At 34.2% G+C, this 16460-nt stretch overlaps 1 protein-coding gene across 1 annotated transcript in view; it reads left to right on the forward strand.

Moving 5' to 3' along the window:
- The window catches only part of Su(var)3-3 (lysine-specific histone demethylase Su(var)3-3), a 298884-nt gene that overhangs the window by 275956 nt on the left and 6468 nt on the right, over window positions 1-16460 (forward strand). The window contains exons 11-14 of the mRNA XM_073076699.1: window positions 7043-7195; window positions 10485-10597; window positions 11374-11497; window positions 13743-13926. Coding sequence (XP_072932800.1) covers window positions 7043-7195; window positions 10485-10597; window positions 11374-11497; window positions 13743-13926 — 574 coding nt within the window. The remainder of the gene's footprint in view (window positions 1-7042; window positions 7196-10484; window positions 10598-11373; window positions 11498-13742; window positions 13927-16460) is intronic.

Consider the following 16460-nt stretch of genomic DNA (forward strand, 5'->3'; position numbering starts at 1 on the left):
GAATGATTAAAATTTTAATACCGAAATGCTGAATTACGTACTGTTTGAATAATTAGCGATCGCATGGACTGTGAATGGAACTCAATTGTTATATTTATCAATTCAATTGTTAATATCTCATTCGGCTGTCGTGTCGTCGTTTGTTGTGTCAGTTTATCCGTTTTATCTTTATTAACGCGCGATCGGATCTATTTAATTTTATTCGATTTACGTGAAAGTTATTTTATTTCAAACCATGATGTTATATTTGTATCTATTTCTCTTTTACTATTCTCAAAGTAGAAATACATCATCTTGGGTTGGTATGGATAGCGAAGAATTTTGATGGACATTTCGATGTGCAAGAATTTTGTTGTAAAACGGGTCGTTTCGTTAAGAAAACGATAAAACAGCATATAATCGTATTCCACTCGCAGTTTTTGTGAGACTAACTCGTAAAAGACAAAAGGCACTCAAACATAAGAATACGAGTCATGGAGTAGCAAGTTCCTCTTTGTATTAATGTTCCCATTGAGTTTATCTCCGTCCTTTGTTATTTCAGTATTAGCGAAGTTCGCAAAACACACCTTTAATTACAGCTATTTGTGCTCACCGTCACGTAAAATTATTCAAATTATGCTTAATTTAGTGTTCTTTAGGTAACAAATTGCGGCGTATTTTTCCCTCAGTCGCGTTAATGGCCGTTTCTTGAATTTTATCCAACAGTTAAACTAATAAATAAATTTAAATATACCTACCTATAATCTGAAGTAGTGATCTAACTTTCATTAATAAATTGATGAAGCTTCAACTTGCAACAATGGATACGGATTTATACAAAGTCACCATCTTCGGTACTTATTTATAATTTTGGTGACTATGATCGATCATCGAATATCGATAATTATATTATAACGTGATTAAAATAATCGTTTGAAGATGGCAATATGGTCACAATACCTACCAAAAAAACTTAAACCCAAAGAATTGAGATTCATAATAAAGCTCTGACTACTCGTACAAAGCATGTTAGGATATTTGTAAGAGATATGTTAATGTGAGTGATAATAACTTCGCTCTAGGTAAAGATTTTTTTGATGAGGTTAAAGGTACTCGTAACTTAAAAAAGTAAAACAGCAATTTTTTAAATGTAATCTTTTAATGTAGCTACTACAGTGCATGAAGTAAGAATTCAGTGCATGTCCACAAAGGCGGAAGGCTGCGGCGGCTCAAAAGTGGCGAGGAGGAGTTTCAGGCGCTCCGGTGCGCCGCGCTCACGTGCGACACTCGCGGCGCGCGTGGAGGTAGAGAACTGGAAGTATTTGTAACAGACACTGTACCTACGCGATATGGAAGATGTAGTTTTCAGATAAACCTATATTTAATTCTGTTATGTATTAAGTAACATGGATCTTTATAGTAAATGGTAGTATAGATTGTAAATCTTAGTAAATTGGACGGTCCTGTCTGCAGTTGATCACACATGATTGCTGAGGACCAAGTGTATATGTGCCGCCTACCCAAAAAACCCGTACACTGCAGCTTTTAATTTTATAATGAATATCGGACGAACGTTAGTGTCTTTAAAAATACCCGAATTTCTGAAAGTACAGTACTTATTGTAAATTTTAATATTGGCTAATTTTATTGAAATTTTGTACTTGAGTATAATGCAAGTAGAGTTGGGGAGGATTCTAGCCTTTTTTTTGAAAACTTTTTGATCGTCAATAAATGAAATATTGTTCTTCTGTGTTGCTTATATCGCATACAATAATATTTATTACAGTAAGATAACTTTATAAAAAAATAAAAAGAACAGGTTTGTAAAGTTTCGTTTAATAGTAATTAACGTATTTATACATATAACGAGTTAGGCAGTAGAATGTATTTTATTCCAACCTGTATGATATAATCCTATAAACATCTACATAATCTTACCTGCGTTAGCTTAGTCCACAAAGCAAGAATTCATCGGATGGTCACAAAGCAGGAATGGCTAGGGTGTTTCAAAAGTGCCTACAACGAGGGGTGCAGGTGCCCTGACTGCGCTCACATGCGAGAACAGACGCTACCCTTGTCTGGAATTAAAGTAGGAACTGGATGAGCCAAAATTTAAAAAGTAACTTAAGTCAAACAAAACATATTGTAATTGCTTATTACGTTTGGTATCGTGATTTTCTAGCATAAACGCTTATTAAAAAAAAAATATTTATATTTATAAGATTAATTATTAAATAGCGCACTCGTGTGTGATTATAGTGAAAGGTGAAATACAATAAGTTTTATATTAATTCTGTTGCTTTACATAATTTAAAGTTAGTTTTACCTACAACAATATTATTAACAGATATTTACTAATGTTATGAAATACTATTTAGCCCCTGGTAATTTAATAGTTTTATTAGTAGTTAGTACATTAACGAGTAGAATTGTAATGAAAGAAAAAGATGAAATTGTCCTATTATATTTGGTGACATCTAGCCTCGAAACTAACTCTTTATAAGTGCGGACTGCAGTGGTTCGGGTTGCTGAATATTCGGCATAGACACGCTCTCTATGGCCAATTTTGAGGTAACAAATTTGAATAAAAGTAAAAAAGGGTAGCTATCGGTATTGGTCAAAATTTTCTTTTGAACAATTTGCGCTTTTCGACGCTTCCCTTTTTGTACAGAATAGTATCTATCAGATCCATTTTTTCTTTTACATTTCCCAGTGTTTGACTAGATAAAAGACTTGGTTTAAAGGAATATTCGCTTATGTTATTCAATTAAACCCGATAGATCAGACAAGTTAATAGGTACAATCCTCTTCACAATGTTCATGTTGTGGTGCTAAAAATTATACCTCTCCTAACGATATCTCTTTATGTTTACTACTTTTAATATGATAAATAGTATAAATAAATACACATTGTTCATTAAAAATATCAATTGTACCTTAAGAAAATGCCTCACCGACTGTATTGATTAGTAAATAAATTAGCAGAAAAAATAATGGTTGAATTTTATGAAATGTGTAATAGACACTTTAATAATAATTAATTTTATTAAAAAAAAACACTCCTTATAACGGTAAAGAGTGAAACTTTATTTTAGAGTTCGTCATATTAGTCTCAAAAGTATTTATCTACAAATCTGCACTTTGAACAGTCTGATACCAGCCGGTGCATCAGTGGAATGGATGAGAGACGACTAATTAGCCTGTTAATTTCCGTCTGCACAGTACAATCCTACGCACGTATTCTGCGGTGGCATTTAACAACATTCGCGTGGAACTTTGTTACAAGCACTAGTGGCAACACGCCGCGCTAATATCGCTAAACAGCACTAAACGGCACATGTAACAAGCACGCAACTACAACTACAGCGTCGCGTTAAAACAATGCATCTATCTATTCGTACAATTGCCGAACGTGCCTAATCTGCAATTGACGCTCATGGAACGTAAATAGGATCGCAACCGTTCCATTATCAGGAATACTCTCAGTTTAGACGAAACACGAATATTTTCACGATCATCATTGACAATCTATTATCTACTGCTAGGCTTGGTTCTCATCTCCGAATGAGAAGGGGTTAAATCACCATGCTTGATATGCAGATTTCGTATACCTTATAGCGAATCGTCAGGTCTAAAAGATTCCTTTTCCTAAATGAAAGTGATTATTATATTCTTACTAGCTGACCCGGAAAACGTTGTGTTGTCATATAAATAAAAAAATGTTAGGGGTGAACAACCTATATCACTTGGGGTATGAAAAATAGATAGTGGCCGATTCTCAGACCTACTGAATATGCATATATATAATATATAAAATTTGGTGAAAATCGGTAAAGTCGTTTGGGAGGAGTACGGTAACTAACGTTGTGACACGAGAATTTTATATATACTATATATAAGATATCAAGATATAAGATATCTATTCAAAGTCGAAAGTTTGTACACGTACTTGTATACTTACCAGTTCAATCGTACTTACAACAAAGACATGCGTAATGATATTCGTAATATCGTACTTGTTTGCGTACCTAAATGAGTTAATTTTTTATCAAGTTAGTGTCAGTATGACATTAATACATATTTTAGGTTAGCTTCATTACATCTAACTCCTTTTATTGTTATGTATATATATATATTTACTTAATATAGTACAACATATGATACGACTCGACGACAGTTCAAAACTAACATGGTTAAACGACGCATTGTAACTTCACGTAGTATGCAAGAACCGGAAGCAGCATGCTGGGCACATCCGAAAAGTTCAGAACGCTTTGTGTTTAGAAGTTCAAATTGTGTTGGAAATTCAACAAAATAAACGATTATTATATAGTGAAGAAAAGTTTATCATTTAGGTATGAGAAATATTCTTTAAGTTCCTACTGGTACAATGGCTAAAAGATTCGCAATTAACATGTATAATTTGTATATTCTACGGGCTCTTTAGCCCCTGTAGTCTCAATGGACTTTTTAAACACTTATCTAACTTAAAATTAAATTATTTGACCAATTCCAGTAGAAAAAATTATGTGTTTAGATCCACATATATTTTGTTATGTTGTCTGTCTATTAGCAGTAGAGTTTTTCAAGTACATATAATGGTAAAATTCGATAGATACGATTGTGTACAATAAATTGCCTTACAAATTAAGGATAATGAAATTGTAGAGATCAATGAAAGACCTATATTTTGTTCTGCAGTTGATATTTTGTAAGTACAAAAATACTTAAATTACTTAAATTATTTGGGGTATATTGCAATATACCGATACACTTAAGTGATTATTTTTTACTAGCACTTTCGGCCGCATCTGTACTGCACAACAATACTCGTACTCGTAATAGCAATAATTGCTGGCTAATGTAAGTAGTATGATTATATTTTTTCTAAAATTGCTCTGTATAATGTGAATGCGTTCCGCGAAGCTAGTAATAGTATGTTGTAACTAGACATTGTGGATCTAATTGTTTCATTTTCCGAGTGGTCCGTGATCATTGTGGATAAGAGTATTAGAATTTTATTTTTAAGATAATATTATAGCATTTACTTTGACCGTGTTGTAGTAAGACGATAGACCTATGTATATTTATTATGTACGATGAATATAAATTATAAAGATGACTTCTCATTTCGACTGTTTAGTGGACACCGGTAAGACATTGCCAAACTTGCTGCAGTCTGCTTGCTTGCTGCTTGGATTGTATCTTCGTATATATTCTAGTTCTTTTATAAAGCAAAAGTTGTATGTTAAATATGACATAAAATGCTTTTAGCTTCATACTCAATTGCTATGTTTCTAAAATATTTGCTGCAATCTTATTTCAATTTCAATTTCTTTATTTGCATAAGGATAAGGTACATAAAATGATCTTAATTTATAAATTACATCGTCTCTTATTCTACCTTTATAAGGTGTGCAAATTATCATTATATTGTTACAAAATAACATCATTATTACAATTAATTTATTAAAATATATTATTGTTCAAATAGCTAAAAAATATATATTAAATTTGTATGTCAATTTTACTTATTTCAAAATATTCATTTGTGGTATAAAAACATTTATTTACTAGCCATTTTGTCAATTTTGTCTTAAAAGTATTATAAGTCAAAAGTTTTAGGGTAACTTAATATCAAACTTACTCGAGTTTCTGTAACCTAAAACCTTTTTCAGTGGCTATTGACAAAAAACTAACCCGTTTACGTAGGTACGTTTACTAAACGTAATGTCAAAAATATTCTTTTATTTTACAGAAATATTTTGAACTAGGTCGCCTGCGGTTTTCAAAGCGTGAATTTCGGAATTTAGCGCAGCTGCGGAACCGTTGGTCGGGCGCCGGAAATTGTTAAAAAGCTGACACTTTTGGAATATCTGTATTCAAACTATTTTCATTGAACGTTACCTGTACGGTAGTGATTTTTTTATATCGACTTAAAATCAATGTGAAAATATATTTTTTTATTCATTCATCTTTCACTATTCTTATTCCATTCTTTCATTCAAAATAGGATAGATTATTTCATACATACATATTAAAGACATTATTATTTATATTTAAATACACCTATTATCTTTCGCACAATTATTTTGTAACCATTATATTAATAAACATAATTTATGGATTTGATGATGTGCGGTGCAGTTTTCTCATCATTAATTAATAACATTGAAACTTCCGGATCTAGGTTCGATGTTTTAATCTGCGCTACATAAAATATTAATTATTTAGATAAGTAATACAGATAATCTGATTGATTGTGTACACTGTGATTATCGCAAAAAATCTTAAACAAATCTTATACATGAACTGATTACGGCAAAAAATATTTCAACTTTTTGTCGCTGTATCAATAGATATAAACCGTTTTTAATTAAACAGATAAATACCACTCGTAACTAAATAATGACATTGGTAGAGCCTACAATTTCGTGTTGCTGCATCAATTAATTCGTTGGTCGAACGCTCATGTACGATATCGGTAAAATGGCCTCAATACATCACTTGTTCTCGATAATTGAATTGAAATCCATCATTATTGAACTGGGTCAAATTAGGGTACTGGGTCGCTAATACAAACGGTGGTATGTTGTTAGTTTGACTTTGTCGAGCCTTGTTCGAAAATGCGTCTGCGCTGCGTTGACAACCATGTTTGTAGGTACGAGTATCTGTATTGAAGTCATTTTTAGTTCGGTTTCTAATTTAGTAGTCTTTATGGTACGGATTAGTCTTAAGATACATACATACATTATTTCTTTTAAATAATGTTTTATATTTTTATCAATTATTGTTTTATTATTTTATTCAAATCTGGGATCGGTCACAAATCGTTTTATACCTCTGAGAGTTAATCTGGAACGTCTCGTCTGTATCTTTACTTCGTTATACTCTTAAAACGATAGCTTAAAACGCTTAACACTGTTTTGTGGCAGAAATACTTGCGTGAGTACCCCTGCAGTTGTACCACAAGAATTTCCTACACCTAGACATCTCTTCAAAACTTTATCAAGGTTTTTAGTGCAAATAGTTGAACGGCAACTTACGTCATCTTTTGTTTCAGTACGCAACGGATACTCCTGCGTGCCGGTGGCGCTGTCTGACGGGCTGGACATCAGGCTCGGGACCGCGGTGACAGAGATCACGTACTCGGGACCGGGAGTCGTCGTGAAGGCGGTCAACCCTCGTGCACCCAGTCAGGTGCAAACGTTTAAAGGTAAGTTTAAAGTTAACCTTATCGCATATAGCCCATATAAGAAGAGATGAGAACAATTACAGATATTCTAAGTTAACTTTTCTACTTTTGGTCTTTCTTCCCTTTCGTTTCCACATACGAAAGGGTATGGTGTTGTTCTAGTCCAGTAGGACATGGTAACATTGTTAACCTTATCAGATATAAAATATCCTTGTATAGGAATATATCCTGATAAAATGACATGAAACCATATAATAGGTCAAAAAGCATGATTCATTTCTGCTTATATACAATCTGTAGTAGTGAACGCAATAAGCTTTCGACAGGATCCCAGCTAACTTTGACATTTGTAAAATCATTGCTCAGTTATAAATAACGTTATTGTGTTACAGTCTCATTAAAATATTTCAAGTAATCTCGATTTTAGGCAGGAAGACCTTTATACATTTCTGTGTTATTTGTTGTATGTACGCGATCTCAGTTTAATAGAAAGAAATACGCATAGGTATATAATATCTTATATCTATATAAAGCTATAGGGCTCATCCCCTTTTCAGGGATAATCCCTTAATGGCTATTCCACTTTGGCGTTATTTATTTTGTTTTCTACCTAGTCCATCACTCACAGATTATCTGACCGAATGGTAATCCTAAAGCTTGAAATCAATTGTCGCTTTACCAATTATATGTAGTATAGATAATTCCATATATTTATGCGTGATTTTATGTGTGTGTAGTAACTGCTTCGTTACAATTTACATCTTATTCGCGTTGATTTGCTGAAATAGATATATATAGTGAAAAGGTGTAGATTTTTAATAATATCATAATGTGAAATAGACATTTAAATGTTCCTGTAAATGACTGTGTTTTTGAGAACTTTATTCAAAAAATTAAATGAAAATTACGTTTGAAGTTCCAATACATTTTAATGAAAATATATTCCTATATTTCATTGCAAAGATCCAATTTGTAAAATAATAATATATTTTTTATATTGAAAATTTCAATATTACTCTACTGTAAACACGAATTTATTACGGAACTTTAATAAAAAGCACTGTTGATTTTTGCCGCGGCGCAAGCCGTACAATACGCTAAGGCTTATCTTCCTCCCATTACAAATAGAAAAATTAAATTCATGTGGACGTAATATTGAGGAAGCGCCGCACGAAAAAGGAAAACAAAGCGTCTGTCGACACATTAATGGGCGTTATGAGAAAAATCCACAACGCCGTCGGCGGCTCCTTGTCATTTCTTTGTCGTGGAGTGATTTGCAATTCTAACGCGTTAATTTTACTTTGACGAGGCGCAAAAATACGGTCGGGCCTCTGTTGACCCGGCGGCCCCGCTCGCCCCGCTGTCCTCGCTCGAGGCGATCGCACATTTGCATACAGGCGGGGTCTATTGTGGAAGAGGCAGTTAAATGTTAAAGAGGCGGTGCTAGTGTCTAGTCGTTTATAGCTCACATGCGAAAAAAATGATCGAGCACGCCGTAAAATCTAGTGTTGTACAAAAACAAGCGTTTCGGGTTTTTGCGAGCCCGCCAGCCGGTGATAGATGCATGACATCTTAATGTTATTACATCACCTCCGGATAATGGAATGTGATGTCTAAGTTCCACACTGACAGCTTGCTCATAATAATAAATAATTGGCTTGTTATAAAAATAGTTGGTCTGTCATTAAAGGAAACTTATTTGCATAACAAAATCATTATCAAGCATTACACGATTACTCCTATTAACACGTTAGTCGTACAAGCAAACCGCGAGGAATGTATGGTTTTAAAATAATATTCGTGTAATCTTATGTTATTTTTTTTGCCATATTGTATGAGGTTAACGTAATATGATTACTTAAATTAATATTGCATTAGGGAGTAGTTTTACGGCCGGCCGCCTGGCTGACGTCAACCCTCGTTAGGATAAAATTGAATTGTACTTTTTGACATCAATAAATAAAGTGAACTTACTCGAGTCAAACTATTTCAAATAAAGACAATAAACTGTTGTAGAACAAATAAATGAATGTATTACAAATATCTATTGCGTTAGCTTTGCTGCTAGAACGTTTTTTTGTCTGATAATAATATAAGTAGGTAACAATCAAGCTTACTCGATTATATGCCCGAATTATAAAACGATATTAGAGTTATTATTTGAATCCATCACTTAGACGTTGCTGCTTCTGAGAAATAAGTAAGAGCGTCACGATAAAGCAACGAATTTTAGACGAGGTCATGGTAGCGCTGAACGAAAACTTACAGGCAAATACATACTATTATTTACAAAAAGAATTAAATGGTATATACTCCAGTAGTTTCTGGGCCGTCTGCAATATTAACATATTATGAATGTTATTAGTGTGATTAGATTTTAAAACAAACACGGCTTTATCTACGTAATTTACTATAAGTACCAACTAGTTTATTACCTCTAAAATTGTTTTTATTCACCGTCGAAAATACTCGTAGTGTGCACGTGTTGGCAATTAACGTAAAAAGCTCTTTATTTAGCCCATTGAGGGCGAAACGAGGCTTCAGTTAAGGTTAGGCTTTGGCTTTCACGCTGATTGCCTCTGTTTTATTTTATTTTACTGCTGTGTAACTTTAGCTGCAAATAGCTGTCGAAAATTAATAGGTTCTCTAATTGCAACCGTCTGTGGAGTTCACCATTAGTGTGTATACGGCTTGTTTACGTCTTTGAAAAGATTTTGCGAGTGGTGGTGATTTTTCCGTAGCTAGTACTACAGTACTCTTAGTATGATTAGAAAAATGACTCTTTTTGTATTTGTTTACGTATTTGCCCATACATTTCCAATCAGCGCCCCCAGCGGATTGTATCAGAACTGATTAGAGATGTATGGGAAATGCGTAAAAAAATACAAAAACAGTCGTTTTTTAAAAATGTAAAAACTAAGGGTATAGTACCAACGTCATATATTTTACCCTGCGTCCAATTATCCTACTTTTGCTAATCCTATGTGTTTAAACGTTGATCTAGAAATCAGGTGTTGAATGGGCGGCTGTGCTGACATGAAAATAAGGAATTAAGGTTTTATTAGGTTAGTTGTTGTAAGTTGGCGTAGTTGAATATTCTATTTTTATGTGAAATGATTAAATCCTCATTTTTGAGAAAGAGAGAAAACCTAAAAAGCGTAATGTTCAATTAATTGTCTAATGTCTAAATCCTCGTTTTTTTAGCTAGAATGCAACCGTCACTTTTTTAAATGATAGATCGTTTCAAAACGCCACTTCTCTGACCAAAAATCACCAAAGCGTCATTTTCTAAACTCAGTTTATATTCCAGGTGACGTCGTGCTATGCACTTTGCCTCTGGGGGTTCTCAAAGTGGCGGTCGCGAACAACGGGCAGAATCAACAGAACTTTGTCAAGTTTGATCCGCCATTACCCGATTGGAAGGTTTGTACGAAACTTAATTTATTTAAGGATTCTTAAGGCGATTGCGTTAGGATCGAATAATGCCTCGAGGGACAAAGTTTCTACAATTTAATGTTTCCAGTTTTATCGCGAAAATGATTTATCCCTACTACTATATTCTTTACAGCACTCCTTTGAAAGCCTTGACATTTCAAACTACACTATAAAATTTAATAACGTCGACGTAGCTTATTTCAAATCTTTTAGAGACACCATATTAATTGAAAAGTTTGACTGTTGAAAATTCAAAGCACTATAAAATTATGCTTTTGGTAGAAAATAATATTTTGATTACTTTCATTTCAGTACCTAAAATTCTGTAAAGTGATAAAGTATTTACATTTATAAACACATTTATATTTATAATAGTAAATATTTAAATAATTTTCGAGTCAATTACAGTTTCTATCTGCATTTCAATATATCAAAAGGAGTATGTGATGTTGTAAGTGATGTTGTTTTTTTCACTGCTTCTTAAGTCTCTAAATACGCAACAACTACAACATCACAAACACCCAGACCCCGAAAAGATTTTAAAAGTAAATAAGTAATATTTCCGTTCAGCCGAGTTTCGAACCCAGGACTCACACGTCCGAAATCGTGACCGCTACGCCACTCGGGTCGTCAGTCAATAAAACGTCAGCCGTCAAACATTAAAATCTTTCAGTGATGTCCCTAATGTAATTAACCGACCTCAAAAAAGAGGAGGTTCTCAATTTAGATTAATGTTTATTTTTTAAAGTGTGTTTTTTGTTTAGATTGCAGCCATCAAGCGCTTGGGCTACGGAAATTTAAACAAAGTTGTGCTCTGCTTTGAGAGAACTTTTTGGGATCCGAGCGCTAACCTCTTTGGACACGTCGGCACGACTACTGCTAGCAGAGGTGAATTAAATATTCTTACAAGCTTTTTTTCTATTACTAACTAAACCCGACCGTGCTTTGCTGTGGCTGAGTTAACTTTGGTATTAAAAGTTGGTATAGAAAAACTCCACTTTTGTGACCACAAACACTTAGAATCTATGTTTCCGCTGTGTGCAAAACGGTGTGTCGGTTTATTCTGTGCCGTGTCTGTTAGTAGTCAATTGAGAAATTCTTTAAATTGAGTATCGGTAAACTTTGTGTTACAAAATTTTGACCCATTGTAGTTACTTAAAAGGTAGAGCCAGTATGGATCGGGAAGGCACCGCCGCTATACCCATTGAATGGTTTCCGACACCCCATTTAGATTTATAACAACGTGTAAAAAATAAAAGCTCTAAAAAGAAAACAATAATTAATTCAAATTAATACAATATATCAGCGGAACATATTTGTTGCTAGCTAGATAAAACTTGTTTTTCATAGATAAGAATCAATGAGCAACAATACAAACAAACAAATCTACCACAAATCGGATATGTCGACTTGTTAACCTAAAATTCCTCGTGCTCGGGTCTTTTCCTTTCAATATTTAATGCCACTTCCAGACCTCTAAATTAACCAAATCACATCCACAAGTAGATTTTACACTGTTGCAAGGATGAGTCGTAAATTATTTTCCCCTGCAAATGTTCTGGTTTCATCGCAAAAGACGAGCGATGAGCGAGTTATAAGTAATTTCTATAAAGTGTAATATTTACGAATTGATTCATTTAATTGTTATTATAAAAAAATATATTGACCTCTATGATTTGTGTGGTAAGGGAGACATACTTTTGCGAGGCGTTTCCGCTTAGTTCTCAGGGCTAGCGACGCATCTGTAGCTGACCTCAGGTAGGAATCTAATCGTATCTGGGATTGATTATAGATGTCCGTGGGCTGCAGTAGCCACTTAGTGGACGGCATGCTCGCCTGCTAATCCTAAATTAAAAATTACTATTTTATTTTGACAAATATATATTTAATGTAGGATTTTTTTGAATTTTCAGAAAAAAATATTTATTTGTATTATATTTTGTTCATCGGATAAAAACATAGTAGATTTAGAGCAGCGCTTCTAATCTAACGAGTTCTTACTTAACGATAAAGTCCGCTCTGATACATTCTCTTACACATTCACAATGAGACACGTCGGCAAATAGTGTGAAACGAAGAAACGGCAGTGGCCAACGTGATAACGAATTAAAAGCTGAATAATTTAACGCTACTGAGGTACCCGAGGGGGAGGGTTCGGCTATAAATCACCGGAACGAGTCAAGACGAGCTATTTTTTACGTTATGCTTTGGTACACCTCCTTGAGTTGGCTCTTTGTTGTGCGATGCTAACTTTATTAAGACATCGGCTGATGGGAACATCGGAACAATGTGTACGTAGTGTTGGTAATGCGTTTTGTGTTAACTAGTCGGATGGATTATCTAATGTTTTATCTCAACTTGTATTTTACGTATTTACTAAGATTACCTCTCTTCCGAGAAATTTGTTACCTTTTTGTGGCGAAGTGGTTATCATGCCGGCCTTAGGATGATTTCCGGATTCGATTTCTTACCCAGAAAATGTCAAATCTACATCTAACGATCTATATATCTTCATGATTTTGTTCTTTAATGGGGAACCTAAAAACACAGTTGCTAGGGTTTTACATGTTAAAAAACACATAAATTCTGTCATTGTTCGTCGCCCATATCAGTCGCTTACAAGCTCTATAATAAACATTCCCTTTAGAGGTATAGAAGATGGATAAATTTGACGATTGTAGGTACGGTCCTACGTTTGCAAATAAGGTTTTGCCATTTTCTAAATTGTGTTGCTTGACCCTACCTCCCTACCTCCTCTTACATATTGCAACTGTACATCCTTATATACCAATACACTCAGCATCCAGGTCTAACCAATTGATGTTTACTATATGTGTCACAATTCTTTTTATTTGGCTACGGTGGACTGTGAACCTATCCTTCTCATTCCGAGAGGACCCAAGCCCTTCAATAAAGTAGAAATTGGAAATTGATTATAATATTGTGTTACATTATGTATTTTTGTGTAAAATAGTTTATGTTATATTAATTGTTAATTAAGTTGAATGTTGTTAATATTTTTAAGTCTATTTTCGATATTTTTCTCATCAGTTTATAGCACTGCCTTAAAATCAAATTTTGTAAAACCTGACTATACTCTTATCATAGTTCTAATAGTATAAACCGGTCACAGGTGAGCTGTTCCTCTTCTGGAACCTGTACAGCGCGCCGGTTCTTCTTGCGTTGGTTGCTGGCGAAGCGGCGGCGGTGATGGAGAACGTGACGGATGACGTCATCGTGGGCAGGTGCATCGCCGTGCTGAAGAGCATCTTCGGCCACGCGGCTGTACCTCAGCCTAAAGAGTGTGTTGTTACTAGGTAAGTGGTAGTAATATAAGATAAAAACTTAAAAGAGTTTTCTGTTTTGTTCGGAATTTCCTCAGAATTAGAGGTGGGAAGAACCAGTGTGATTCAGGAGAGGAGATACAAACTAAATATATTTCTTGTGTGTAGCAGTTTTTGCGTTTCAATTATCTAATTGCGTTGCGACTACGTTGCGAGGTTGAAGGTGGTAGAACCATTTGTGGTTCGACTCCGGCAGCACCACCGCCACGCCTATTTCTGCCTCATAACAGTAGGGTTAACCTCCGCTGTGTAAGTGGTAAGGGAGACATACTTTTCCGAGGCGTTCCAGCTTAGTCCACAGTGGTAGGGGCGCATCTGTGGCCGACCTCAGGTAGGAATATCTAATCTTATCTGTGGTTAATTACAGATGTCTATGGGCGGCAATATCCACTTACCATCAGGTGGTCTGCACGCTCGTTTGGTATTCCTATATTATAAAAAAGCTTAATCTTAATTCTTAGCAACACGTTTTTGATCTTCTTCAGATAGAATCTTTGTTTTATATTAACTTAGTTACGACAGTAAATGTCCGCAGGCGGTAGAGATTATTTACCAATTGGACTACATGCTCGTTTGCCACTTTAATATTATGTTATAAGAATATTTATCTTACTTTGAGTTGTTTATCTTATACCAATATAAGATAAGCAACTAAAAGCCTACTAAAAGGTTGGCCTTTTAGTACACTCTATTTCATAAAAAAAAAAACATTTATATTTGTTTTATTCGTAAATAAGAGTAATAAAAGCAATATTTTTTTTACACAAAATAAAATTTACTAGAAATGAATTAAATTTTTATTATACACAAATCCGTTTTTAAAAGAGAATTGTTATAAAGCCAAATATAAAACGGCATTTTAAAATTACGCAATAAAAATATCGGCCAATAAAATACTGCAATGCGCAACGCCTTCGTGTAAAAATATAAAATTCACTTCTAATAAAATGTTGTTCGATAAGTAAGTCACGGCAGTTGAAACCGCTCATTGATTAAAGTACTGCAGATTAAAACTTTTTTTTTATATTATAGTTAGTTCCTATTCATAACACCATTTTATATTTATACTGGCTTTTGGAAAGGAAATATTGAAATGTTATTTTTATGATTTATTATTTGTGGTTTTTTTTATAAAAATATGCTGGCTCTTTTGGTTAGTATGTGAATTTTACAAACACACTGGCTGGAACTTAATGGTTTAGGGTTGAAAATTTACTCAAATCACTATTAAAATTTGCTTTAGATGAAACAAGGCTTAGGCTGTTAGAATGGACAGTAGATACGTAACACCAGAACTCTATCTCTTCACCCGAACTCTTCTTATTTTACTCTACGTTATACATAGTTAAAAATACCTTTCCCATTTTTATAAAGATACGAGCTTTTGCCCGCGGCTTCGCTCGCGTTACGAAGTACTACTTTCATCCCCTATTTTATCCCCTTGGGGGTAGAATTGATCAAAATCCTTTCTTAGCGGATGCCTATGTCATAATATCTACCTTCATTTTCGCCCGATTTCAGCCCGATCCGTCCACTGGTTTGGGCTGTGCGTTGATAAATCACTATGTCAGTCAGTCACCTTTGAGTTATACGAGTATATATTTAGATAATGTCAGAGGTTCAAACTCTAGACACGTATTTCATGTATCTGATTTTTCAAAGATATGTATGTATTTATGAACATTACATTACATATAATTGTACATATTAGGAATTAATTATAATTCACATTGGGAACCTGAGTGTTCAAAAAAAAGTTCTCAAAGTTGTGTGAACTTTACCAATGCAGTCTGTGCAGTGGATTATGGCCCGAGCCCCTCTCCCTCTTAGGGGAGAAACGTGTCCGGCAGAGGGACAATAATGGGTTGACAACAAATAAAATAACTACCATCTATTACATAGCAAATACGTTTCCGACTTTATTACTCTAAATGGTAATAATAGGGTAGTAAATATAATTGTATCTCTAGATTAGCGATACACTTTTGTGCTCGTTTTAGAAACACGAATGTTGGGAAAAGATCTTCCAAATGAAACAAAGGCTAGCAAATTATCAGATTTGCAACATTGTTTGCGCGGTGCTACGGGCTACGCGGGGAATTGTATGAAAATGTGATCAACGATTAAAGTTTTATTGTTCGCTTGATATACCATTTATCTGTTTTGTCTGCGTAATCCCTTAGGAGGTGTGCTTTTTTTCGTTTATTGTGCTACTTTATGTTGAAAGGAGAATTAAATCAGGTGTTTCCATTATGTTAGTACGGAAAGGCTGGTATAAGCAATTAGCATACTTAGGTAAGTATTTATTTATTTTTTCTCGGATATTTAAGTTCATATTAAGTGTTATACACTGTTGCCGATATTCAACGTCATAATATAATATGTGTGCGACTGACTTATATTCTTTTTTGGGTTTTGTACATAAGGGGCAAAAACAGGACCCTATTGTTAAGATATCTCTCAGTCTGTCCCTAGACAATTACCTACGGTTATCTTAAGAACCTGAA

Source organism: Epargyreus clarus, unplaced genomic scaffold (genome assembly GCF_041222505.1).
Source record: "Epargyreus clarus isolate Ecla_fem2 unplaced genomic scaffold, WU_Ecla_fem_2.2 ptg000009l, whole genome shotgun sequence".
NCBI classification, from domain to species: Eukaryota; Metazoa; Arthropoda; class Insecta; order Lepidoptera; family Hesperiidae; genus Epargyreus; species Epargyreus clarus.